At 41.7% G+C, this 27,292-nt stretch overlaps 1 protein-coding gene across 2 annotated transcripts in view; it reads right to left on the bottom strand.

The window, feature by feature from the left end:
- mark4a (MAP/microtubule affinity-regulating kinase 4a) overlaps nt 1–27,292 on the bottom strand; it is a 31,328-nt gene that overhangs the window by 1,346 nt on the left and 2,690 nt on the right. Inside the window, exons 2-16 of one of the 2 annotated variants that reach the window (XM_078266492.1) lie at nt 26,621–26,818; nt 25,577–25,630; nt 20,099–20,147; nt 19,632–19,697; nt 15,626–15,696; nt 15,470–15,526; nt 14,436–14,672; nt 9,870–9,989; nt 9,683–9,782; nt 8,180–8,289; nt 5,927–6,113; nt 5,121–5,332; nt 3,711–3,814; nt 2,781–3,065; nt 1,590–1,672 (exon numbers count right to left, since the gene is read on the bottom strand). In XM_078266492.1, coding sequence (XP_078122618.1) covers nt 1,590–1,672; nt 2,781–3,065; nt 3,711–3,814; nt 5,121–5,332; nt 5,927–6,113; nt 8,180–8,289; nt 9,683–9,782; nt 9,870–9,989; nt 14,436–14,672; nt 15,470–15,526; nt 15,626–15,696; nt 19,632–19,697; nt 20,099–20,147; nt 25,577–25,630; nt 26,621–26,818 — 1,933 coding nt within the window. The remainder of the gene's footprint in view (nt 1–1,589; nt 1,673–2,780; nt 3,066–3,710; nt 3,815–5,120; nt 5,333–5,926; nt 6,114–8,179; nt 8,290–9,682; nt 9,783–9,869; nt 9,990–14,435; nt 14,673–15,469; nt 15,527–15,625; nt 15,697–19,631; nt 19,698–20,098; nt 20,148–25,576; nt 25,631–26,620; nt 26,819–27,292) is intronic. The other variant, XM_078266491.1, reaches the window with a different exon arrangement.

Raw genomic sequence — 27,292 nt, forward strand, 5'->3', positions numbered from 1 at the left:
ACTACCGGTCAAAAGTTTGGGGCAGCAGTTTTCAGATTACATTATGTGCTTACATAACTGCAAAAGGGTTCTCCAATGTTTTCTCAGTTATCCTTTTAAAATGATATCAGATTAGTGAACAGAATGTGCCTTTGGAACATTGGATGAATGGCTGCTGATAATGGGCAATGTAGATATTGCATTAAAGATCAGCCACTTTTCAGTCCCTCCAGAAAAACGTGATTATGCGATCGCATAATTCAATGCATAATCAGCCAAAAACCACATATTTATGCGGAGGGCCATGTTTTTTCAAATACGCCGCATTTTCACCACATAAATTGCAGATTTCCGCGCAAAATATGCGGGGCTTGCATGATTTCATAATCCCCGCATTTTAGTTGCAAAAAAGTCCCAAAAGTCCCATTTCCCAAAAAAGTTGAAAAATGTTGCGTTTACGTCACACAAGAGCAGCCATTTTCCCCTGTTGCCATGGAAACGTTATGAAGTGACGTAATTACGCGACGTGAACATCATCGAAAAGCTGCGAACCCCGCGATGAAGCCACGATGGAACCGCAGTTTTTGCAAGTTCCCGCAATTTCATCGCATAAAATTGCATAAACAGCCGCATATTCCATCGCATTTTTTGAGAAAACGTGCCGTACAATCAAGGATTTTTGCCCGCAACAATCACAAAAAAACTCCGCATTTTTCTGGAAGGACTGAAGACTTCTTTCTACAACAGTAGAGAACCCTTTTGCAATTATGTAAGCACATAATGTCATCTGAAAACTGCTGCCCTGATTAAAGAAACAATACAACTGATCTCAGCTGGTGTTCTGTCTATAATGGAGTGGAATGGAAATTTATAAGTGACCCCAAACTTTTGACCGTTAGTGTGTGTGTATATATATATATATATATATATATTTATTATGAATGCACTGGTATCGGATCGACACATGTTCAGGTATCGGAATCGGTATCAGGAGGGAAAATATGGTATTGGAACATCTCTAACAATGAGTCTTCTGGCTAAGCCACAACTCTCAGATGAGATGGCATTCAGCAGTGGATATCATACAGTGAGACCAAGCAAGCATCAACAACAACAACAACAAGCACACGATGTGCAGAACAGTGTGTCCCACCTTACACCTGACCTACAGATATGCACTTTTCCCCTTTTTCACAAGTTTTAAAGCATGCAGTTAAGTGTAAATGCAGTCCTTCTGTTCATGGGACTACACATTACCATCCATTCTTGCCAACAACAGATGGAATAAACATGTAATGACTTTCGACCCATCGACCACAAACACAAAATGAAAACATCATCATTTCTAAGGGCACACTGACTAATTAAAGGCAGTCTGTGCTGACAATGACACTCATCCTGGAACTGAAAGTTGAAAAACTAAAATCAAATGAATGTCTCCTTGATTGCAACCATGCTTGAAACCAAGTGTGTGGGACCTTGACAGTATGGAGATGATTAACAAGTCATGCAGACAAGCACTAATTCATAGATAGAGGTACGAAGAAGTCAGCAGACAGACGGGGGCAGCACAGGCAGACAAGAAAGAAGCCAGAGACATGCGAACTTACTAACTGTTTTTGATCCTTGTGGAAGAGTACAACCCGAGACTGATTTGTTTGAGCCCTGGCGCTTGGACGGGTCAAGGTTGACCCTGATGCCATGACAAGGGTGGGGTGGAGGGAAGCACAACAAGATAAAGACGGAGAAAAGGGAGGGAATACGGTGTAAGAGCAGAGGGGTGGAGTTGGGGGATAAGAGAGAATATAATTCAATCACAGGAGAGCAAGTGGTGGAAAAGAGCGCAGCAGAGCAGCTGATTGGCAAGGATAAAGCTGAGGTTTGATAAGATTAGACATGTGTGATTATGACGACTGGGGGAGCAGAGGATAATCCGGGGCCACAGAAGGCTTGCCAAAAGGCCTGGGTGAATACAGTGTTGTGATATAAGCATGGATCCATATCCAGGCTGTGCTCAAGCTGAAAGGAAGAACTTCACAACAACGCTACATGATTTCATATCATATTTAGGTTTCTTGGTTTGATTTAATGGAAATCTTGTCTTCTGAAGACATATTTTACATTTGAGCAGTTGAGATGGCACAGCAAGGGCTGTTGTACCCTTTTCTTTTCCCTCTGACCACATAAGAACATTTGGGAACCAGGAATAAAACTAAAAGCTATGCAGAGTGGAGCAAGGTAGGAAGGACTGTAGCAACTGATGACAGTAGCTTTAGAAATTAAGATCTCATCTAAATATAGACAGATAATAGCTCTAGTGTAAACAAAAACCCGTTGAATTCCAGCCATAACATTAGTATTTGAGCTTATAAATTCTGCATTTCTCTGAATAGTTTGACATTTTGGAAAACATGAGAACTTCGACACCACTCTCTCATGTCGGTACGGTAAAAATCAACCTAGCGCCGAGACTATTAGCTAAGCTTAGCACAAAGACTGGAGACAAGGGGACACAGCTAGCAGGGCTCTGTCCAGAGTTAAAAAACATGCCTACCAGCACTTCTAACGGTTATGTATCTCGTTTGTTTAATCTCTGCAAAAACCAGTGTAGTGCGCTTTTATAGATGCTGGTAGGCTGTGTTTGCTTCTTTGAAGAGAGCCAGGCTAGCTGTTTCCCCATGCTTCCTGTCTTTATGCTAAGCTAAGCTAACAGTCTCCAGGCTGTAGCTTCATATTTAATGCACAGACTTGAGAGTGGTGTTTCTCTGGTGACATGTGCCATGTGCCATGCATGCATATACCTGCGAGTGAGTTTGGAGGTCAGCTTGGTGAAGAGGTTGGAGGTTGCCCTGGTGCGGGCGTGCGGCAGAGGGCTGGTGTCATGGTGGGACAAGGTGGGTGAAGTGGGGGGGGCTGAGTAGACGGGGGGCCCACGGTCCCTCAGCTGTCCCCCGTGAAAGGTGCTGCGGATGGTGGAGCCTCGGGTCAGGCGGCATCGGTCTGAAGAGGAAGAGGAGGAGGCAGCTCCGGCGCCAGAAATGCTGAGCGTGGAGGGAGACGCTGCAGGTAAGCGGTGGCCCAGGGAGCTGCAGACAACAAATAGGAATGACAGCGTCTTAAGCTAGCCCTAGAGCTGGGTATCGTTCAAAAAAAGTTCAATATTGATGCCGGTTCCGATACCGGGAATTCCATACTGGTTCCTGAACGATACTTATTTCGAAATGAATTATTACGAAAAGAAATTACAACATTACGGTACAATTTTTTGGTTAGTAGTCAAGCCTCTCAAAAACGACAACAAAAACAAATGAGCCAGTGTGTGTAATGTAACAAAGCATAAATACTTCTGTACTTTACTTTGTTATTTATATTTCTGGAAACCTTTACTTTGATAAAATATATACTTTTACTCCAATCCATTTCCCCTAAGCATCTTTGTTACTCGCTACTACCAGAGAAATTACCAAGAAATTTGTTAGACTGAAAACAGCAGGTTTGGCGAATCATTGCTCCTCGATTGCAAAATAATGCACGCTCCGTTCCAGTTGGTGATGTAATGCCTGTTTGTTGCCAAGCGCCAAAACCATAGGCCAAAAATGAAAGAAAAAAAAGAAGGGAAGCATAATAAGTGACAGCGTGATGGAAGCACCTGCTACAGACTCTGCCGCAAACGTAACAGACGATGATCACCCTGACGACAAAGATTAAAACCTCCAACAGAAAAGCGGTACCTGTTGTCTTTGCCGTTCTGCAGAAGAGAGTGTCTGTCAGCGCCTGTGCGGTCAGTGCACACATATGTATTCCTGCGTGTCATGGCACTACCAGGGATGTTGTTCTACAGAGAGGGGAACAAGGTAAGAGGCAGATATTGAAAGTCACTTTGATATTCAGTGGAACCAAATCCACTACACACTGTTACAGTATCACATTCACTATACACAAGGACTAGGTTAAAAAGTGACACTAGCATCAAACTGTCGACTCCTCGTGTATATGGGGTATATCGAGTCAAGCTGCTCACAAAATATACAACATAACTTATATATTTCATTTATTTATCCTTTATTTAACCAGAAAGGTCCAAATTGACCATCCTGGTCAAGATGGACAGCAAAACAAAACGTTTCATGCACAAGTGCAGACAGGACAGGGACAGATAAGAAAAAGTATTATATATATATATATACACATATATATATATACATATATATATATATACACATATATATATACACATACATACATATATATATATACATATATATACATACATACATATATACATATATATATATACATACATACATATATATATATATATATATATATATATATATATATATATATATATATATATATATATATATCTGAACTGAGTCCAAATAAACACTGTGTAATTGTTAATTAAATAATAATAGAAATAGAACTGGCTGTTTTAACAGTGGGAAAATACAAGTCTGAATTTCATATTTTTCTTGTGTACTAAAGGGAGAAAGCCACTGAGCCATATTGCATCATATCTGAAAGGGGGTTGTGTATGCAATGGGAGGAGGTCCAGATGAAAATAAAGTGCCTATTAGAAAAAATGAGAAAGCCATTTTGCACAGACTTTTAAGACGGCCCCTAACTTCAGCTCTACTGTAAAGATCCCATCATGTGGTGAAGAATCCGTGTGACATCAGGCAAGCTTTATTCCACACTGCAAAACTGATCTGATCAAAAACATGTATTCACTGATTTACAGACATCTCTTTTGCCATGTAAGTCTATGGGGAAAAGTATTTTTGGGCCAGAAGGCATTAAGTGACAGGCCTGGAGTTGTAATTCCACTGTTTGGCCGCTATGTTCAATTTGCTTGAAAGCCTGGCAGACTTCCTGGGGGCCTGGGATAAGCCTAAATAAATCTGAATTTCCGAAAGTCAAAACTATCTACACCTGTGTGTTTTTGTTTACATTTTGACAGATAGTCAAATGCTTTGGCTACCGTGAGTTCCTGTCAACAGTCACCTGCATTACTTTGATACTGAAGAAATAGTCTGGATGTGATGCTTATGAAATAAGATCAGGAATTAGGAGCACTGCCTTTTAGTTTCTAAATGGATGTGTCTCCTCTCTCCTTGAGGGGGACATCTGTCACTTACTGTGGTTGCGATCATGTCTTTGCGGCGGTCTGGGATCTCAGACTTATTGGGGTTGTTGGCACTGCTGACCATTGGGCTGGAGGGAGGGAGGCTGTGGCTCCCCATCACGCTGCAGCTGGCCTTACGTGAAGGCATCCGTCCCTCCCGCAGCTCGCGGTCGCCTGTGCTTGTGGGGCTCCGTTTGGGGTGCATGACGGGCATGGAGGGCCCGCCTTTGTTGTGGAGGACAGCAGAGCGCAGACACACAGAGACTCGTATAAGGAATATTCTGCATATACAGTAGAACCCCTCCATACAGCTAGTCACAGCCCAAGGCCTAGCCTTCCAAGTGAGGATATTTGTATACCACGCATGTTCCCCATCCCCACACTGAACTCTGCACTGAAATCAAAGACATATAGACACAACTGTGCAATATGATTTTTTTTTTAACTTAACATACATATGTTGATGTTGTGTATATGAGTTGCACGTGTGTGAACGTGAGATGTTTTGAATAGGTATATTTAATGTATTTAATGTTTGTTTAAAGGATATTTTTGAGCACCGTCTCAGGTAGTGCATCTGAATCTCATTGTATGTAAATGCAACGACAATAAAGGAATCTTATCTTATCCTATTATCACTGGTTTAGTTTGTCCTAACAACTCATGAGATCAAGCCTTTGAAATGTCTCTCTTCAGGTGTGAAGACATCTGTTTTTGTATCAAAAGACATGAATATATAAAAATGCCAGGTTCCAGGTTTCATGAATGTACAGCTCAGCTAGAGTTAAGAAAAATTAAGAAGTTAGAGAAGAGACTCACAGAAGTCGCTGTGTCGCCGCTGCCTGTGGTAGGTGGAAGCACTGCGCTGGCTCTTGTTATGTGAGGAGGAGGTGGAGGAGGAAGAGGATCCCGTGGCTGAGGAGTGCTTGTTGGTGCCGTTGGTGATGGGGCTGGGTCGTACCCTCGCCAGGGACAGGCTACTGGCTGTGCGAGCTTCACTGCCCTCCTGCGGTGTTGGATAGAAAGGTGTCAGTGTGAAGAAGCATCCACTTCCTCACTAACTATTTTGCTATTTTGTTAATACATACAGACATGTACTCTCACTAGGTTTTCTTTATTTTCTTTATTTAAAGTTCCTACATCGATTAACAAAGACGAAAGATTAGTTTTGTTTGAATGAATGAATGTTAATTACTGGATGATGTAACACACCTGATTGGCCAGTTTGAACTGGAGAGGCGGGCTCTCGTCCTCTATGTGTGAGTAGAATGTGAGAGTTTTCGGGTGGACTGTTTTGTTTGAGGAGTGGCACCAGAACAGTTTGAGCAGAGTAAAGAGGAGTTCCCTTTGTGTTGAATGTTTTTATTGAAGACTAAAAAATAAAAATGGAATGCAGTATAGAGGTGGATGAATAATGTCTTTGTCATCATGTATTTGTGTTTTGTTTTGTCAATGTTACTGCTTGAGTGCAGTACATTTCCACAACTCTCTCCCCATATGTCGAACGAGAATGATGAAACATCCATGTGTCCAGACAAGGCTAGCAGCAGCAGCAGCAGCGCCGCGTCAGACACGTTTCTGGTGTGTAAAGACATAGAAAACGCCACGCAGCCGCCACGCAACTGACATGCAACAGAAACACCACGCTCACGCCACTCAGCCAGTGTGCAGCTAACCTAAATTGGCATTGGATGCTAGGTCAGATTTTTAATCATATTCTCTAACCAGATATTTCCTTTTTTCCCTTCCATGCTTTATATCTAACATATTCTAATCCTCGACCGACCCTCTCGCCCAACCACCCTTCCATTCATCCCCAAGGTGGTTAACTCAGATGATATATCACCAGACACATTTCTTTTAAGGTAAAGACTGTGCTTCCTCAAGTACTCTCTCCCAGGCACCAACACCTCCTAAATGAGTCCACTGATCTAAGCCAAACCTACGTATACTGTATGCACCGGAACACTGACAGAGCAAAAGAGAAGGTGGAGGTTTGTGTCTACTTGCTGGCAACCTTTAGGCTGTAGTACATGCAGATAGCCAAATCTCTTCTGAGAATGGTTAAGTTCAAGGTAGTCTGGATCAACGGAAGTCCATTGCCAGGATAAGTCTGACAATCTGGAAGGATGTCCGGCTTTGCCCTCATCACAACAAGAACAACCTCTGAGCTAACAAGCTAAGGCTACACGCTGAAAATGGCAGGTATTGACGAACATTTCAACTGTGCAACAAGACAGGCCTGCTTGGTTCTTTCAGGGAATGATTGTTAAGCTTTACAAAGAATATGTTTAGGGCATTTCCTCTCTAACTGGGACCTTTTGGGACTGATTGGTGGGATTGCTCCCTCCTATCCCAGAATGCATCTGTGGTGTAGCCAGACCTTACTCCACAGTGCTGTTGAGATAGAGCTGGCAAGGCCAGTTAAAGTTTTAACGTAAGGGAGATTCAATCCCTTTAGAAATCATTTTACTAACCTGCTCCCAACAATATAACAGTGGGGCATTACCACGTCATATGTCCGGACTGATATGACAACGATTACAATAAAGACACACTGCAATCTTCAAGTCAATACACACATGTAAAATGTAACAGTTGGTAATCCAAGTGTGTGAGGAAGGTGTGATATTTTTCCATATTTCTTCCCCATTTTATTGATATAGATGAATGGAGAATTTCTTTATTTCATGTCTGTACAATTATAGTCAAAGATATAGTCAATAACAAGTTAATAACTCATTATATATAAGGGCTCCATGTCTCTTTGTTAGTTTTGTTGTTGTTGTTAAACAAACATTTTAAATGACGCTAACATACTGTAGTAGAGTATATATGTATATATATATGTTAATAGTTGTCATAGTAAGGTATAAAAAAGTACTATTAGGGACCGGTACAGAAACATATTAAAATGATGCCCAGCCCTAATGATAAATAATTTAGCATTTACAATGTGACCAAAGAAAAGGTCAACCTGGTATTTCCAGTTGCTCTGGTTAGTATGTCAGCTAAATACCTCATATTTACATATATACATCAATAAGTAATGAGTTGATCTGTATAACTCACATCGCCTTTGCGGCCCAGTAGTAGGTAGGTGGCGGTGACTTCATTGTATTTCTGATTGAGCAGAGAATCCTTGATTTCCTCTGAAGTGAAGCCCATCCCCACCATCACCTCTGAGGAACACAAACAACCACTTAAAGAAAGTACGACAACAGACATGATGATAGGAAACATCTTGACCAGGTTTGTTATGGGCCTCTTAGTAGCAGTGTTGTGACCAAGTCACAAGTAAGGGCTCCTGCACACTGGCTGAGTGGCGTGAGCGTGGCGTTTCTGTTGCGTGTCAGTTGCGTGGCGGCTGCGTGGCGTTTTCTATGTCTTTACACACCAGAAACATGTGTGACGCGGCGCTGCTGCTGCTAGCCTTGTCTGTACACATGCCCCATAAACATAAACATATACTGACCTGATTACAGCAAAGACAGCGTCGGCAGTATTGACGGCAAAATAGGCTACAGAATATTTGGCTCTGTATTGACAGGTGCAATATTTGAAAATCGATAAATATGTATTATTTTTTTAAATTACATTTATATCTGCATTTATGTCAAAACCTAGAGACTTTCAAACATCAAAATGTCATTTATTAAATGTATTTGTGTCAAAATGACATATAAACATCTTTTCCTATTCTATGCTGCCTGGAAACATTTCCAACACGCTTGCGTGTCGCGTGAAAAATAGGCGTCGTCCTATTTCTAGCATGCACGCGTTTTCTGACACATGCGTGTCACGCAGGCAGTGTGCAAGCTCTAATCTGTTACCATGGGAGCCAAAATATAAACGGACACGCCACACAGCTGACACGCTCACGCCACGCAGCCAGTGTGCAGGAGGCCTTAGTCTCAAGTCATTAGGTCCTAGTGTCAAGCAAGTCTCAAGTTTTTGTTGTTGTTGGGCAGGTCAAACCAAGTAACAGGTTATTTCAAGTCAAGTCGAGTAGAGTCCTTAGTTATGGTGAGTCAAGTCCCAAATAAAGTCACTTTTTACCAAAAAACCCTAAAACCTTTGCTTTTTTCCTTCTTGGGTGACAATTTTTAATCCAAAAAGGATTACTCGTGGCACAGATGCAGCCATTGTGGCGGTCTGGTCGGACTAATGAGGCTTCAACAGGGGTCTTTGATGCTACCTGTTGCCATAGCGAGGACTTTGACTGACAGCCAGTCGTCCAATCATGACAACCGTATACCGGGGGAGCTTTGTGAGTCATCCAATCATGATTCACAGTTTGCGCTGCTGCCACTTGATAGTTAGACAGAAATGTAACAACATTGAATTATATTATTTTATATTTAACACCTAACATTCAGACTTCTGAATACACACAAGTCATCTGAGTCATCATGCGTCAAGTCAAGTCTCGAGTCATTAACTTACAAGTCCAAGTCGAGTCTTAAGTCATTTATTTCTTCGTCAAGTCGCAAGTCATCAAAACGGTGACTCGGGTCGACTCAAGTCTCAAGTCCACATGCCTGCTTAGTAGTACCAGTGGCCCAGCTGACTCACCTATGCGAGCTGGATCACTGAAGTCTTCAACAGGTTCTATGTGGGGCTTCAGGTCATCGCCCTCATACCCTGAATTTATCCACTTGTCCTTCATGACTTGCTGCAGAAAAAGAAAGATAGAAAAGCTTCAGCCATGTTTAAATTCCACATGAGCTAAGTCAGACCATGTGTGCTGCAAGGTTCTCACGTCTAGGGTGCAGCGTTTGGTGGGGTTGAGCACCAGGAACCGGCGGAGGATCCCCTCACAGTCTGTGGACATATAGAAGGGCACGCGGTACTTTCCCCTCAGCACACGCTCCCTCAGCTCCTGTTGGCCACATCCACATGTTACACATACAGCACATTTCATATTCATACTCTGACAACAGACACTTATTACTCCATATGCCCATTTTTGATACAAACATGGTGAGAAGGGGCTACTTTTTCATGGGGCATTATGACACTTACAGCGCGATGCATCGCTACACACTCCCCCACAATCACTACTTTGGATTATGTTGAACTTTTAAAAGGTACCATGGCATAAAAATGTCACTTTATGAAGTTTTTTTAACATTACTATGAGTTCCCCCAGCCTGTCTATGGTCCCCCAGTAGCTAGAAATGGTGATAGGTGTAAACCGAGCCCTGGGTATCCTGCTCTGCCTTTGAGAAAATGAAAGCTCAGATGGGCCGATCTGGAATCTTCCCTTTATGACGTCATAAGGGGAAAGGTTACCTCCCCTTTCTCTGCTTTGCCCATGGCAAGCTGGTCAAGGCCACACCCCCACCCTCCACCTTGCCCCCCCTCTCTCCTCCTCAGTAGCATTTAAAGCTACAGACACAGAAATGGCACATACTAAGGAAAGCTCATTGTGGGACTGGCTCTAGTGGCTGTAATTCTGCACCAAGGCTGAATTTCGGGAAAGAGACTTCAGATACAGTATTAGGGGACCAGTAAGGCCTATATAAAAGAGACTTCAGATACAGTATTAGGGGACCACTAAGGTCTATATAAAAGAGACTTCAGATACAGTATTAGGGGACCAGTAAGGCCTACATAAAACAGACTTCAGATACAGTATTAGGGGGCCACTAAGGTCTATATAAAAGAGACTTCAGATACAGTATTAGGGGGACCACTAAGGTCTATATAAAAGAGACTTCAGATACAGTATTAGGGGACCAGTAAGGCCTATATAGAAGAGACTTCAGATACAGTATTAGGGGGCCACTAAGGCCTATATAAAACAGACTTCAGATACAGTATTAGGGGACCAGTAAGGCCTATATACAAGCATCCAAAAAGCAGCATGTCATAGGACCTTTAAATACAAAATATCCAACACCAATTTCTCTGATAAGACCAGTCTGATGTAATGGTGTCTTTTGCATCAAAGTCCCCAGGCCCCTCCCTGCTGGGCTGCGGTCAGATATGAGAGGAGGGTTAAACACACATTTGTCTCCATCCTCTGGCGGAGCTCCAGGGGGCCATTCATTGCCATCTGCTGGATTTTGGATAAAAATACTATTCTACTAGGTTATACTACAGGGTACAATAACACTCCAGCAGAGAAGACAGAGAACAAGGCTTCCACACTAGGGCTGCAACCAACCATTATTTTTCATGTTGATTAATCGATCAGTTGTTTGGTCTATAAAATGTCAGAAAATGGTGAAAAACGTGGATCAGTGTTTCCCAAAGCCCAAGATGACGTCCTCAAATGTCTTGTTTTGTCCACAACTCAAAGATATTCAGTTTACTGTCACAGAGGAGAGAAGAATCTAGAAATTACTCACATCTAAGAGACTGATTAATCAATTATCAAAATAGTTGGTGATTAATTTAATAGTTGACAACTAATCGATTAATCTTTCCCGTTCTATTACACACTACATTTGGAATAGAAACTAAATGGTCAATATTAGCTAGCCCTGTACGTCTGTTGTATATTTCAGGAGATTCAGATGGCAAACAACTTATTCTACACACATAAAACAATACTGATTACTGTATGGAAATCTGATTACTGTTAAATTGAATTTTAAAACAAAATATTGTCTTTTCTACCAACCAGGCTCTAATGTTTTTTTGTTTCAAATCTTGAATCTTTCTGAATAATGGAAAGGGTTCAGGGTGAAAAGTCTTCTAAGGTTGCCACAATGCTACAGTCCACTAACTGCATGAAAAGGATGAAGCTACATTAACTGTGTCCTCTTCTCTCATGTCAATACAAATGAATACAAGCGGAAGCCTTGAGGCCCATGAAAGACAGAGAATGTTCCATCAGAACATACTGGAACTGTACTGTGGCTGATTTTGACTTGAGCACAGGACACAAGGACCAACAGAAATCCAACTGCATGCTGATAAACAACTGACCATAATGCATCTCTTTTAACCTTTACATTCCAACAAAGATGGCATCATTATGGTATATTCAAAAGAAATACCAGACTCACATGACTGCGCTGGACGGGAAATTGACAATTGTGTCGGTCTTAAACTAGCAAAGACACTTACATCGGGCTTTGCGCTGCGCCGGGTGCAAGATAGAGCCCTTAATGTTGTTCCATGTCTACACGTGTGTAAACAGGCAACTGTTTGCTAACATGTTCACCATGTCTACCTCATATGGAAAAATCTAGTATTGATCGGGCTATAGTTTCTTTCTATGGCATTCCACTTTTCATAGGAACATATTTTTTTTAGAAAAAATGTTGCATTTGTGCAGCTTTTAAAAAAGAAAATAAAACTTCTGGTGAGCTTTAGCCTAACTATCAAGGCAGTGAACATCATATGCAACCAATATGAATACATATTTTGTTCCACACATCAATAGAGAAGAAGAAAGATAAGGAAGACTGGGAGAAAGACGAAGGTCCTGGATCACATTCAATACCAGGATGGTCACTAGTGCTGGAACAATTCCAAATGTTGCCGTACCATTAAATGTCTCAGAAATAACTGCGATTAACAATATAACTGTTTCTTTCAGTCCAATTTAAAAACAAGTATTCATTACTTCCAGGAAACATCTTTTGGTTATCTATCACTGACATAATGACACAAACACACAGCCTATGGAGTAAACCACGCCTCTTTATTATCATAAACCATTTTTGTGTATAGGATCAAGTGCCAACAACTAACAATTTAAATAATACAAATATATAGTCCGACCAATAATCACTTATATCATTACAAGTTGGCATATCTAAACAAAATGTTAGCAATTAATTGCGATTAAACAAAGAAACTGCGATTATATAAAAAAAATTGACAATTAGACAATTATGTAATAATTGTTACAGGCCAAGATGCCACGTCTACGCCTCACACACTGATGCTTCCACCCTGATGCCACTACATCCCTGGATTTGATTCAGACTTTATCCAACAACCCCAAAGGGCAGGGAAGCCTTTGGGGCGATCTATCACATTTTATCATCCACTGGTACTGTACTGTAAACTGAACTCAACTCTAAGATAACATTTAAAGCAAAGCTGACCACTCATCCCCAAATGATGCCCAACAAGGCACACTTTAAACTACAGTACAATAGAATGGTTCCTCAGTCATAAAATACCATATCTTCATCATATATAGAGGACAAAATATAGCAAAGCAGCATCACAGACTGTGATATATGACATGTAAACACTGTTACAAACAGCAATCATTTTGTTGTTGTTTTTTTGACACAAACTGGAGAAAAGTGGGAATACTGAAAACGGCAAATTACAACCCTTGTCACAAATTCATTCTGGGGTGCACTGGCATTCCAGACACAGAAAGCACATTGCACTGTGTATCTGGGGTTACATTTTTCATGCAGATATTTATTTAAGATTTTAAGAACCGCACATTGGGGTGTGGGGGCAGAGTGGGTAAGGTAAAATGGAAGTTCTTATTTTTTTTCTTCTAAGTTTCCTGTGATCCTGTGAGGAGCCCATCTTAAGGGGGTGATGACCCTGGCTGCTATTAGTCAGCAGTGTCAGCGTGGTAAATTAGGTGATTGTGTGATTGTGGGATGGGCTAGTTATCAGGGCCCAGTACTCCAAGATTATTCATTTAGGCTCTGTTACTTATTCTCCTCTCACTCTCCGCCAGTCAGCCTCACTGATGATGTGGCATCTTTGGGGGGCTTGGATCAACAAACCAAAAAAAGAGCCGCAGCAGTCAGTTGAAAAAACTCAGACAGAGATACGAGAGGACAGGGAAGCCTGCCTACAAACCAATCAACTACAAGTATCGGGAGACGCGGCTCACGTATGTGATGAGGACAGGACGTAGTTTTGTCATTTATAGTTCTTTATTGCGCTTGCATAACTGCAGTGTGAAACCAAAACTAACTGGATCAAATGTATACAATGTCACAACAACACTTACTTTCAGGTGTGAAAAGGCCCTAAGTTTATCCTTGGTTTTCTTTGCAACATGCACACACGCCACATTGTTGATCGTACTGACATTCACATCCCACGGTATGTGTTCCTTTGTTATGCTTTGCAACTTAATTACTTTGTTGAATAAATTACTTTGTTTGATACTATAAACTTGTGCATCTCTCATACTGTATTTGTTAAAAATGACGGTTTATTCTCCTATCCAGGAATGCTGTGTGGACTAGCCAGACCTTACTCCACAGCGCTGCAGAGATAGGTCTGGCAATGCGAGACAACTGTTACCATAACCCCCCAGAGTAAACTCCTGGCCCTGAATGTACCCAGACAGACAGACAGTCCTTCCTCCCTCCCATCCACTTGCCTTCAGGTTCTGCCCATCAAAGGGCAGCGAGCCGCTGACCAGCGTGTAGAGGATGACTCCGAGGCTCCAGACGTCCACCTCGGGCCCGTCATACTTCTTCCCCTGGAAAAGCTCAGGGGCAGCGTAGGGCGGCGAGCCACAGAACGTGTCCAGCTTGTTGCCCAGCGTGAACTCATTGCTGAAGCCAAAGTCGGCAATCTTGATGTTGGCGTCGGCATCCAGCAGAAGGTTCTCCGCCTGAGTCATATCCATGTATTGATGCAGCGGAGGGGGAGGCAAGGATGGACAGAAGGAGGGAGAGAGTACCGAATAAGGGACAGAGAATGACACGTTGGGGGAGCAGTGGAGAAAATATTGGGATGGGGGAGGAGAAAGAGGAATGGGAGGATACAAGAACGGGAGTTGTGGTGAAGAAAAAAAGACAGCGCGAAGGAGAGACAGATGACGTCACATCCGAGTTGAATGCGTTCCATTTACAAGTCGGATTTTCATTGTTTTCATTAGCTCTAGCCAGGTTAGCCATTGTTAGCAATGCCAGTTCATAACAACGCATTACGCTGTTTTATGTGCATACAAACAGCTTAACAACATGTCTACAGATAGAAGATAGACAGGACTGTGTGTACGACTGTATTGTTACTACAGCTTTCACTATTTTGAGCTCGGTGTACCCGGAGGTTATGGGAAATCCGACCTCGGAAAATCGGACTTCCGAGTACAAATGGAACGCACTATTACTGTGCATGTCTATGTCATGTGTATACAGTATGTCGCTGTGTGTGTGTTTAGGAATGTGATAATCTATTAGAACAGGAGGAGGCTCTGGCTGCTTTCTACCCTTCTTCATCTTCTCCACTCATCAGTGCGTTACTGTGCGATTAAGATGCTCGGGTCCCCTCTTCACAGACACAGATTAAGACTAGTCCCGGATTAGAATTTTCTGTTCAGTGTAATCTGTCAATGGAAGACATTTTCCTAGTCTTGGACTAGCCTTAATCCGCCATCTCTCAAAGCAGCCCAAAACATCTTCTCACCTTCAAATCTCTGTGGACAATGTTCTTTGTGTGGCAGTAGTGGACAGCGGAAACAATCTGTGGACACAGGGAGACAGACACAGCTCAAGCACTGACCATTACATGTGAGGATTGGCACAATGTGGGCATCGAGAGGGCGATGTATTCCTACAGTACCTGTCGGAATTTGGCTCTGGCTTCCACCTCCTTCATTCTCCCATGAGACACGAGGTAGTCGAACACTTCACCTGAGAGCAGCAGAAACACATCCGTCAGCTCATAAAGCCAGGAGCACTATAGCCATACTTTAATTTGATTATATACTGCTGATGTACACAATCCATTTCAATCACGTCAATTCAGTTTAATTAATATTTATAAGTGCTCTCAAGACGTCAACTTCAACTTTATTGTCCTCGGGGGGGGGGAATTTCCCGCGTAGCTACGGGAAACAGAGAATGCACACAGACTTAAAGGAACACTTTGACTTTTGGGGGAAACGCGCTTATTCGCTTAATGAAAAAATCAATAGCATTCTCATAACTGCCGATTCAATGTTAAACTGCAGCTGGTTATCTTATTTTAGCATAAAGACTGGAAACAGGGGGGAAACAGAGTGCTTGACTCAAAATCCAACTACCTAAAAGCCCCTCTAAAGCTCTACTTAACATGTTATATTTTGCTTTATTTAGGTGAGACAATGTTACTTTGGAAGGAAGAAATAACCTTCTTCCTCTTAAAAATGAAACTTCCTCGTTGAATTCACGGAGCAATAAAATGCAGCCTTGCTCAACATGGGGTTGTGCTGCTACAGTTGTACTTGGTCTGGTATGACCACCAAGAAAGAAAAAAACAAACATTTCCAGTGTTAATGCTAAGCTAACCTAACCACAACAGTGGTATAAATATTGCAAAAGCGAATAACTGTATTTCCCAAAATGTTGAACTGTAGAAAAACACAAAAAACATATCAGACAAATACTGGGTGGGAATCACCAGAGGCCTCATGATACCATATCATCACAATACTTATGTCACGATACGATATTATTGCGGTTTTAAACATATTGCAATATTCTGCGATATATTGCAATTTATTGGCTTTTTTCCTACTTCATATTGTTCCCAATTTCAAATGATGTCCCCAAAAGGAAACTTTGTCAACATCTGTTTTATCTAAAAAGATACATTTCTCTGTTTGTTTATCTCACTTCAATTGTGTTGCTGCAAAATGGGATTGTCAAGCAGACAAACTGACCAACACATATATAATAAATATTAGATCAATGCTTGCCGTCTGTGTTTCGATACAGTATTGCCACGAAAGTATCGCGATACTATGCTGTATCGCGATACTATGCTGTATCGATTTGAAACCAAAACTTCTGACTACACCAAATGTGAGTATGTGTATGCACTACTGTTAAACTCCCATACAGTATAGCATTAATCAGCTTACACAAATATGGCATCGGCCTTAGATTGAGATTGATTATTCACACCATCTTTTTCATCACTACCACACAGGCTTTCGCAGACGACGAAATAGATAGAAATACATCTTTCCAATGACTGAAAAGCTTTTCTGAAGAGGAAGAAGAAGAAGAAGAAGAAGAAGAAGAAGAAGAAGAAGAAGAAGAAGAAGAAGAAGAATGCCTTAGGGACTGTACAAAATGACTGAGGTGGGGTGGGTAGGGTTACATGTTATATTTGGTGTTTGGTGTTTTAAGCCCCCAATGCCGTCTTCCAGGCAGCTCTGCCTGGAAGGCACCAGGATTAGGCAATGGTTAGGGTTAAGCTTAGGGTTAGGTGCCTTGAAGTCAACGGTGGCAGCGCTGCCTTGAAGTCGACGTGGGGGGCTTAAAACATCATTGAGCGTTATATTTTTATTTTAGAAATAAGCAAATCCATCTCCACTGTTCTCTATCGTATCTCCACAGAGTAACATATTCCATATGTACAGGGGACTGACCCACTGGGGCAGTTGATGTGGCTACCACTTTAAGACACACCTCTACGTGGCCCATGCTTGGGCATAATAGGCCCAGGTGACTGAGGTGGGGTGAGGGGGGTTAATATTTCACTTTGAAAGCAAATCCATCTCCTATGTTCTTAATAGTTTCATTTGACCCTCCAGAAAAAGAAACCGCAATAAACTACCCACAATGTCTCAAAATAATGGATATATGGTATTAGTACCTCTCTCTAATCTGAATGGTTATGTTCAGGCTGCTTGGTTTTAAACAGTGTGATGTATTTGCCCCACCCTCAATTCTAAATAATAAGAATGTATTTGTTTGGGATTTGTTTTTGAAAACATCTTATTAAAAAAAGAGAAGAATTAAATAAAATATGAATCTGGGATGACAAAGAGATGAAAGGCCCTCCCTTTCTTTCCTTTAAAAAAGCAACAACTACATAACCCTGCTCCCTTTCTGACCCACCAGCTTCTCACAATCATTTTGTACAGTCCCTTAGATGTTGTTTAAATACCACTGTGTTTGAGAGGCTGCTAGATTTAGATTAACAGAGCGAACTGTTGTTAAATATACTGAATATGAAGATAGATAATACATTTTAGTCTTCATAGGCATTTGGGCACCACTACAACTCCCTAATGCCACCGTATGGTCTTTTTTTTTTTATCTAACTTAAAGTAATCTGGGCTTGAAATGAAGCCACATTGGAAACTGCGTCTGTTACATTCTCCAAGGTCACAGTGAGCAAACGATACAGTTTGGGCCAGAACTCAGGAAAACGGGATTGGTGACAAGAAACTGACACAAATAGAACCATAAAAAAGACTAATGGAAGCAAAAGAAAAAGGAGAGCAGCATTAGATTCAATGTGCTGGCATTACTCCTGAAATTGTGTTTAAAGTCAGTTTAAAGAGAAGCACCATTACTGTACAGAGGCTGCTTACTTATTTATGTTGTGGTTTCATACTCTATTAAGTTTGAATGTAGAATCGTACAACACCTATTAGGGGAGAGTCCAAAGCCAGCTTACGGTGACTACACTATCTCAGAGTGCCTGAACATCATATGTTCGGATGGGTATCGAGTAAAATTATTATCTGGTGAAAGCACAGAGGCATAGAGTTCCAAAAACTCTGAACAATTCCACTCTATATTCACTATTGAAACAAATTGATGTATATAGAAAGGTCGCATTTTGGTGTCATCATTTTTAATAAAGCTGTAGATCTTAAAGGACCCATATTATGCTCATTTTCTGGTTCGTACTTGTATTTTGGGTTTCTACTAGAACATGTTCATGTGTATTAATGTTAAAAAAAACAGCAATTATTTATTTCATACTGTCTGTCTGAATATCCCTGTATTCACCCTCTGTCTTAAACGCTCCGTTTTATCGCCTGTCTCTTTAAGCCCCCCTCCTGAAAAGCCCAGTCTGCTCTGATTGGTCAGTGTTTCCGGGTCTTCCAGCATCTGCGCTTTCGGCGTCTCTGCACCGTCATTGCAGTCGGAGAATGACTGTAACAGCACTGTAGCGGCCCTTCCTACCTATACATAGTATAGTTGTGACATCGCAACCGTATGGAAGTCCTGACGGCTTGTTTAAAGGCACAGTTTCGGAATAAAGGCTGTGTGCATTTGTCGGTGGATTGAACGTTTTGATACTTTCACAGTATTTATCCAACACCTCGACCTGCTTTATAATAAAAAGACATGCTCTCTCATTATGTATCTGAACTGTAAATCTGAGACTACAGCGAGCAGATGGTTAGCTTAGCTTTGTATAAAGACTGGAAACAGGAGGAAACAGCTAGCCTGTTTTTTTCTTTTTAACATTGTCTTTTAAGTTCTAGCTTTACAGTATATTTTGCATACAGACATGAGTGGTATCGATCTTCTCATCTAACTCTGCGCAAGAAAGCAAATAAGCGTATTACCCAAAATGTCAAACTATTCCTTTAAAGTGAACTTCAGATATGGAGGGGAAAAAAAACTCAAATCTACCAGGGTTTTTGCAATTGTACCCTTAGCTACTGTGTTTCACCATGCATCCAAATGGAGGAACTAACCTGTAAAATGATCCAAATACTTATCACACACATTGCCTGTTGGAGCTGCATTTACAAGATGCAGTTTCACCAAATCTGTAACCTTCTGCATAAATTGTACTTATAGTATTTCCTGGAAGTGGCGGCCGATGTACCCACCTCCACTGGCGTATTCCATGATTAGGTAAAGGGTCTTATCAGTCTCAATCACCTCGAACAGCTGCACTGTAGCCCAAAACAGAATCAGATTAAAATCAAAATATACATCATACAAATCCTGCTCACATTATAAATAATAATAGCACGACAGCTGCCTGTCTGTCTTAATACCAAGGAACCTGCTGCTAATGCTGGGGTGTGTGTATGTGTGTGTGTGTGTGTGTGTGTGTGTGTGTGTGTGTGTGTGTGTGATCCATATGGCATTTCAGCTTTGCGAAATCCAACATCGTGACCTCTATATGAGATGTTGCTTGCTATGGTTTCGTCAATAAATGCTATGAAGCCTATTTAAAGCATTACACTTCCGGCTGGTCACACACATGGAAGCAAAACACACGCATGGACGCACACTCAGACACACAAACAAACACAAATAAAGCCCATTGAGAAGCATGTATGTGTCTTACCTATGTTAGGGTGATTTAAGCCTTTCATTATTCGTACCTCCCGAAAGAGCTGGGAAGAAGAAACAGAATTTTAATGTCTTAAGATTATTAGACATAAATAAACCTTGTGTTGCAGCTGCTGCCTTTGAGTGTTTAACATCAATGGCTCTCCACATTGCTGTAAATCTGTGCTTTCAAGTGTAGCAATGACGGCATCATGTTCTTGGCAAGAAATGCATTTACATGATAGAGAGCCATGTATGTTCTGAGGGGCTGACGTGGGGTTTCTCAGCATGTTCTGCTCTGTGACCCTTCCCTTGGCTCGCAGGTCAGGCTGTCATGTGAAAATGAGCTAAAATAGGAACCATATCTTAATCTCTATTATTTTCACTGGATTGGATCATCACCGAAATGTTTGAGTCCCAAAAAACCTGTAATAAGTTCATCAGATTCTTCCTGCAGGAACTTTTTTTTGCTACCACCACACCAAACTCCATACTCAATTTAACACTATGAAGTTTCTTTAAATATGTGTCAGTTATTTTTCGAAATCCACATGAACTAGAGGATGGATACCCGTTTGGACAGATATTTAGAAATGACGTTCGGGTTCGGGTCGGACTCGGTCATATCAGCGCGATAAAAGAGCTATTATGTAGGTGCGCGCCTGTGATAACGTGCGCGCCTGTGTTAACGTGCGCTTGTTGCCCCGTGTGCGCTGATGCCTCATCTGCTGACATTTCCGAATGCCTTCCTACAGTTGCTTAATAAAAGCTTTCCACACAAACAAACGTACATTGTCATTAGTATGAGAAAAAAACGAGATTTTAACTGTGTCGGGCTCGGACATAAATATCTTAATGCCTGTCGGGCTCAGTTACTGCTCTGTCGGACGCGGGCCGGGCTCGGACAGAAAAATGCGGCCCGATCCGCACTCTAACATGAACCACTCTTCACATCGGCATGAATTGAAGCCTGACAAGATAGATTTTCGTGCGATATGTGATCACGCGATTCTCGGATGATCTCGTGATATGGCGAGAATCAAGCTGCCGTGCAAGGTAAACATTTGCTGCTAACATAACACACATGAAGTAAAGATCAAACGTGGTGCGGAACAAGAAAGGAGAAGGCGCAGAGTAAAAAAGACCATGTCTTTGGTTTTGCTGCATTCATTTTGTAAACTGTCCATTGTGAGTCTAACAGTATTACAGCAATGCAAAGCTAAATGGATGGAGTACTGTTTTAATACACCACTTCAAAGATTACATTAAATGGCCCTGTGACTTGTTTGTTTAATGTGTAGTCTATTTAGCACACTAATGTGCAATCCATTCTGCTGCTGAAACCAAACTAAGACCCCCTAACAGATTGGGGTGGACCAGGACAAGCAGACAAATGTACACTTTTGTTCTAAAAAAAAAAGCACCTTCTGTCTCCGATATTCATCCAAATGACAATTTGCGAGTGTGACAACAACCAACCAAACCCTCCTCGCTTTACAAACGGCTCACACAAATGTGATGAATCCGCAGCCAAGCACAGACCAACTTCTACTCTGTGAGCACTTCTCACTGCGTGTGATATGTCTACTCTGGGGGGGGACAGATTTGTACACTTTGTCAGAGCACAGCGGGGGATTAAATTTGAGCCAGCTCCCCTGGATTCATGTATATAACAGTACACTCCCTCAACAAAAGGCCATCGCTGAAAACCAGTGGCTCTGCTCCACATCGTTAACTCCCAACTGGAGGGAAAATAAAGATGGTGCGATAAGCTTTTCTATCCTCTTTTCTCACTCAATCCTCTCATCTTTTCCAACGTGCCTCCCTCCATTCCCACCTTCATTCAATTCCTCTTGCAGTCTTCTCCTCTAGCAGTGCCCGTCACGTCACTGTTGCCATAGCGACCCAGGTATTAAGACCGGGCTTCTTTCCCAGTTTCTCCAGCTGTGCTAGAGGGAATCTTGGGATACGTAGTGCTGGAGCGTCTCATCATCCAGGCGTCCCATTAATCCCCAGCTCGTCACGGCGGGGCTGAGCGGTCAGATCAGTCAAAACAATAAACAATCCCCCGGCAACATGTTCGGCCCCGGTCATCGCTAATGGCCGCAGATAAATAGAAATCCTACGATAAAGCTGACAGGGATGGACACACGTGCTCTGTGGCAACAAGGCTCCTGGCTTTCTATCAAAACCAAGCAGATGGAAACAAGTTGTATTCAAATGTAAGTTTCATCTTATACTTAGGGCTGGGCAATAACTCAATCTTCTCAGAAAATCTGTTGTGAAACATTTTGAGGGAATATCATTTAGAGAATGGCAGATTTGTTTTAACATCACACTAGTTTAGTATGCATGTAAACATAGTCAGTATATATATTTTTTCCTCTATAATTTCACTTGAAACACTTCACCACATTATTATTGATGATTCTTCATCTAAAATCTCATTGCAAAAAATATTTTGTGAAAGCACCAATTGTCAACCCTACAATATCGACGTCGATGTAGTTGGTCAAACATATCATGATTTTTGATTTTCTCCATATCGCCCAGCTCTCTTCTCTAATCGAATTTCTTACTGACACATATTTGGTTTTCAGGTGTCCTCCATGCAACATCAGAAAGAAAAACTCCTCCTGTAATCTGCTATTTCCCCATCCTTAACGGATGTTGAGGATGATTTTTCTCATCTGTGATTGTACTTGCCTCTTCTTTTCTTCCTCCCCCTCCTTTACCCACTCCTATACAATACATCTCCCTCTTTCCTTCTCCCCTCTACATACATTACCGTCCAGATTATGCTAATGTGGATTCTTTCATGTCTTCGGTACTAAGGATTTTCTCTAGCCCGGGGTATGTAAAGAAGCCCACAATCATCACCGGCCAATTGCAGTAGAGTATTCTCTCCAATCAGTAGCCAATCCCTCTCCTCTCTCCTCAATCCTGTCCTAAATGTTGCACCATTGTCTCTCACAGCAGGCAGTCCGGTCCAAGAAAAAGCCACAGGCAGGAAGATGGGATAACGTACAAATTGGGATTACAGTTCCTGCAAAGCATCTAATATTCTAGCCAGGTATGGTACAGAAGAATCCATTTTCTTTCATGATATAAGCACCAGAAATATGATGAGTCAAGGATTACAGGAAGTCAGTGATCAAAGGGACAACTGATGGCTAACTCCAGCCTTGATAACACTGTAACAACCCAAGGTCATTGCTATTGTTGCACTGTTATTACAGAGATTGAGGAAAAGATTTTTTTTTTTTAAGTAAACAGGAAATATTAATCAAAAGGATTGTTTTCTTTATTCTCTATTTATGCTGGGAAAATCTTCTTGGACATTTCTTTTACAAAGTTGTTACCAGTAAAGTCGAAGAGAGTAACAATGATAGGGGTCCACAACATTTCCAGTAGGATGTATGACATAACATACATGTTATGTCATACATGTGTATGTATGTCATAACATACATGTTATATCATACATGTGTATAGTATATATATATATATATATATATATATATATATATATATATATATATGTGTATATATATATATATGTATATATATATATATATATATATATATATATATGTATATATATATATATATACACACATATATATATATACATATATATATATATACATATATATATATGTGTATATATATATATGTATATACATATATATATATATATATATATATATATATATATATATATATATATATATATATATATATATGTATATATATATATGATCTTCCAGTCAAGCTAAATCGCACGCATGCCACACACATATAAAGAACAATTAGTTCATCCCTGACTTGATCCTTCTGGTCCACAGGCAAAGTAGCTCATGCAAGCCAAGGGAGGTAGAAAGAGATAAGAGAGAGAGAGAGAGAGACAGAGACAGAGACAGAGAGAGAGAGAGAGAGAGAGAGAGAGAGAGAGAGAGAGAGAGAGAGAGAGAGAGAGAGAGAGAGACACACTCATGGCTAAATGAGGGAGACACTTTGGCCCATATGTGCATATAAGCAGCATTATGGCTTGATTTCAATGCTTGTCTGCATCCTTCTTTTCTCTGTGCCATCATTCACATGTATTCCTTCGTTGTGAGATCCTTCTTAACCTGACAGCGCGTGATCCAGATTGATGTGCTCGCGAGATAAGATGGAGTTCTCTGAGCATGTGATTAACCCATGATCAACTGGCCTCCCGTGTCAGCCACGTTGTGTCTGGATATCTGTCAGTCCACGTCTCCTGCTCCAGATGTCTAATCATTCCAGCTCCTGCATCGGAATCAAGTTGTGTGTCTGCGCTATGCCGAGGTCGCGAAACCAGAGTGTCCACTTTTCCGCCTCTGACCTCCATACACAACAAACCTCAAAGTGTCCACCATTCAGGCTCAACACTCAAACTACTGACCAGCAGGGGGGAAAAAAAGGCCAGTCCATCCAAAGCCCTCTCTGTGCTACATTTTTACACACCTCTCACAACCAAATGGCCACCAAACCCACAAAACAGCTACAAAAGCATCAATGCTCTCGCTGTTATGCACAGCAGAGTGCGTTTGGGGGAAGACTAGTCTATATCGACAGAGTTCCACTTCCGGGACTGTTCAGGTGCCGCCGGAAATTCCGCCAGGTGTCCCTCTTTTTCAGCCGGATGTCCGTCCCCTTCCTCTTTCTTTGTGTTGGGGTTCTAACCTCCAGTGGATTTGTGAGGACTATGGTTAACTGCTCCTCAGATCTCTGCAGGGTAAATCCAGACAGCTAGCTAGACTATCTGTCCAATCGGAGTTTTCTGTTGCACGACTAAAACAACTTTTGAACGTACATGTTCCACCAAAACAAGTTCCTTCCCGAGGCTATTTAGCAGCGGCACCGTCATTGTGTCCGGCACTCAGCGTCGCCCAAGAAGATTGTGAGGTCTGTGACGTTTTTTTCTCCCATCCCGGAATGCTGTGTGAACTAGCCAGATCCTCCTCCGCAGCGCTGTGGAGGAAGGTCTGGCAATGTGAAACTAGGGGAAAACAAATTAAGAACACAAACACAAAATAAGGATGGGTTGGGTGACCGCGGTTTCCTGAGATGAGTCATCCCCTTCTCAGGGCAGTGATTAGCCCAGAGAGAGACGGGCGATGTTCTTTGGAGCAGAGGTCTCCTCTCGCTCCCATCCGGTCCCTAGCACCTGCCAAACAGCATCACATCCCACAAGCCCTCTCTCTATCAGCTGCTCTCTCTTTCCTGCCCCCTCTGAGGCGGAAACAGCTGAGGATAAACCTGAACCTCTCCAAGTCCCCAACGGCATGTCGGTATTTTGTTGAATTACATCAGTGTGACCAAACCATCCACATTTCTGATGCCTGGCCGCTGCTTATGAAGGAAGATGGTATTAGACAGTGTAGCATGTATTTCAGTTTGGTACCTGAGGACATGATGCACATATTCCTCCACAAACAAATCGGTCAGTATAAAGAAGAAAACTCACCTTTTGTAGGCTGGTTGGGTTCAACTGAGTTTTGTCAATGATTTTTATTGCCACCTGGAAGAGACGTGAAGGAGGTTTTGATGAGGAAAAGTAAACACACCACCGTTAGAATTTGCCTTTGCTTATAACAGCCTCCATTCATGCTCAGAAGCCTTTCCTACAGCTGCCATTAACACCACTACCTGCCCAGTACAGTACAGTATTCAGTCAGTGTAACATCTGTTTGTGTACCACTTCATGGCTTTATGACTAATAAATCATTTACCAAAGCCATTTATAAGAACACATTTTGGGTTGCCAGGTTGTAAAAGATCTTTTCTCAGTGTTCATCCTTTCTAGCCAGTAATACTAGTTATATGTTTTGGTTATCTATTAAGGAGAAGGTAAGTGGTCATACGGTCCAATCAGTCAATGTTATTTTTTTTTACAACCTAGCATCCTTAAAGTTAAGGTTTATGATTAAGGCTTTAATAAATAACTTATTAAACATTCAAAAGTAATTAGTTACAACGTATAAAGTGTATCTTATCTTATATCTATAAAGGACATCTGATGACACCAGCAACCATCAACTGACCGCTGCCTTTCCTTACTCATCATCTACCCATTTATTATTGCTGCACGATATGAGGAAAATATGCATAATGCGATAATGTTATTGAATATCGCGATACCGATATCACTCGCGATACATAAACAAATATTAAAGTGCACTCAGTTTAAACGTTTTGTTAAATTTAAAACAAATAAAAGGAAATCATTTCCAACATTCTTTTATTGAACAAATTAAACAGTTATACTGCACGTGAAAGGCACCACTAAAAAAAAAAGACCAGTTACATTTTAATGTGCAGTTATCTGACATTTTCTTTCAACGAACACAAAAAAAATCAGCTTTGTGTCTATCATGGTATGTCGCAGCCTTTCGCGATGTGTATATTAAGGCAGTGCCAGGACGTTTAAAAAAAAAAAGATATATTGTGCAGTCCTACCATCTCCTCCTTCCCTCCCCCCACCACGACCCTCTGCTGCCCCGTGTCTCACCTCCTTGCCCGTCAGGATGTGGCGGGCCAGCTTGACCTTGGCAAAGTTTCCCTTGCCGATGGTCTTGAGCAGCCGGTAGTTGCCAATGTGCGGCTGCTCGTCGGAGCAGGAGGCGATGGAGTTCCTGCAGCGGGCGCCCAGCGAGCGGCTGGACTGGCTGGTGGCCTTGTCTGAGCGGCTGGCCCCCAGCGACGCATGCTGGAAAGAAAGGAAAGGAAAGGAGGGGGGGGAGGGAGCAGGGGGGTGTCAAAGAGAGGGGTGGTCACTTACTGTGCCAACACCAATAACACATAGAGCAGGCTGCCAAAGCACCCCCAGGACTGCCTTTACCCATGGAGCACTAATGATAACTGATCTGGGTTACACTCTTTTGTCTCTGCAAGCTGGTTAGGAACTCGGCTCTAGAGCTGCAAAGGTTAATCGATTAATCGATTAGTTGTCAACTATCAAATGAATCGCCAACTATTTTGAGGATCGATTTGAGTCATTTTTTTGTATAACAAATTGGAAAAAGTATGTGATTCCAGCTTGTTGAATGTGAATATGTTCTAGATTCTTCTCTCCTCTGTGACAGTAAACTGAATATCTTTGAGTTAGTGGACAAAACAAGACATGTGAGGACGTCATCTTGGGCTTTGGGAAACACTGATCCACATTTTTCATAAACATTTT

This window comes from Sander vitreus, chromosome 13 (assembly GCF_031162955.1).
Source record: "Sander vitreus isolate 19-12246 chromosome 13, sanVit1, whole genome shotgun sequence".
Taxonomy (NCBI): Eukaryota; Metazoa; Chordata; class Actinopteri; order Perciformes; family Percidae; genus Sander; species Sander vitreus.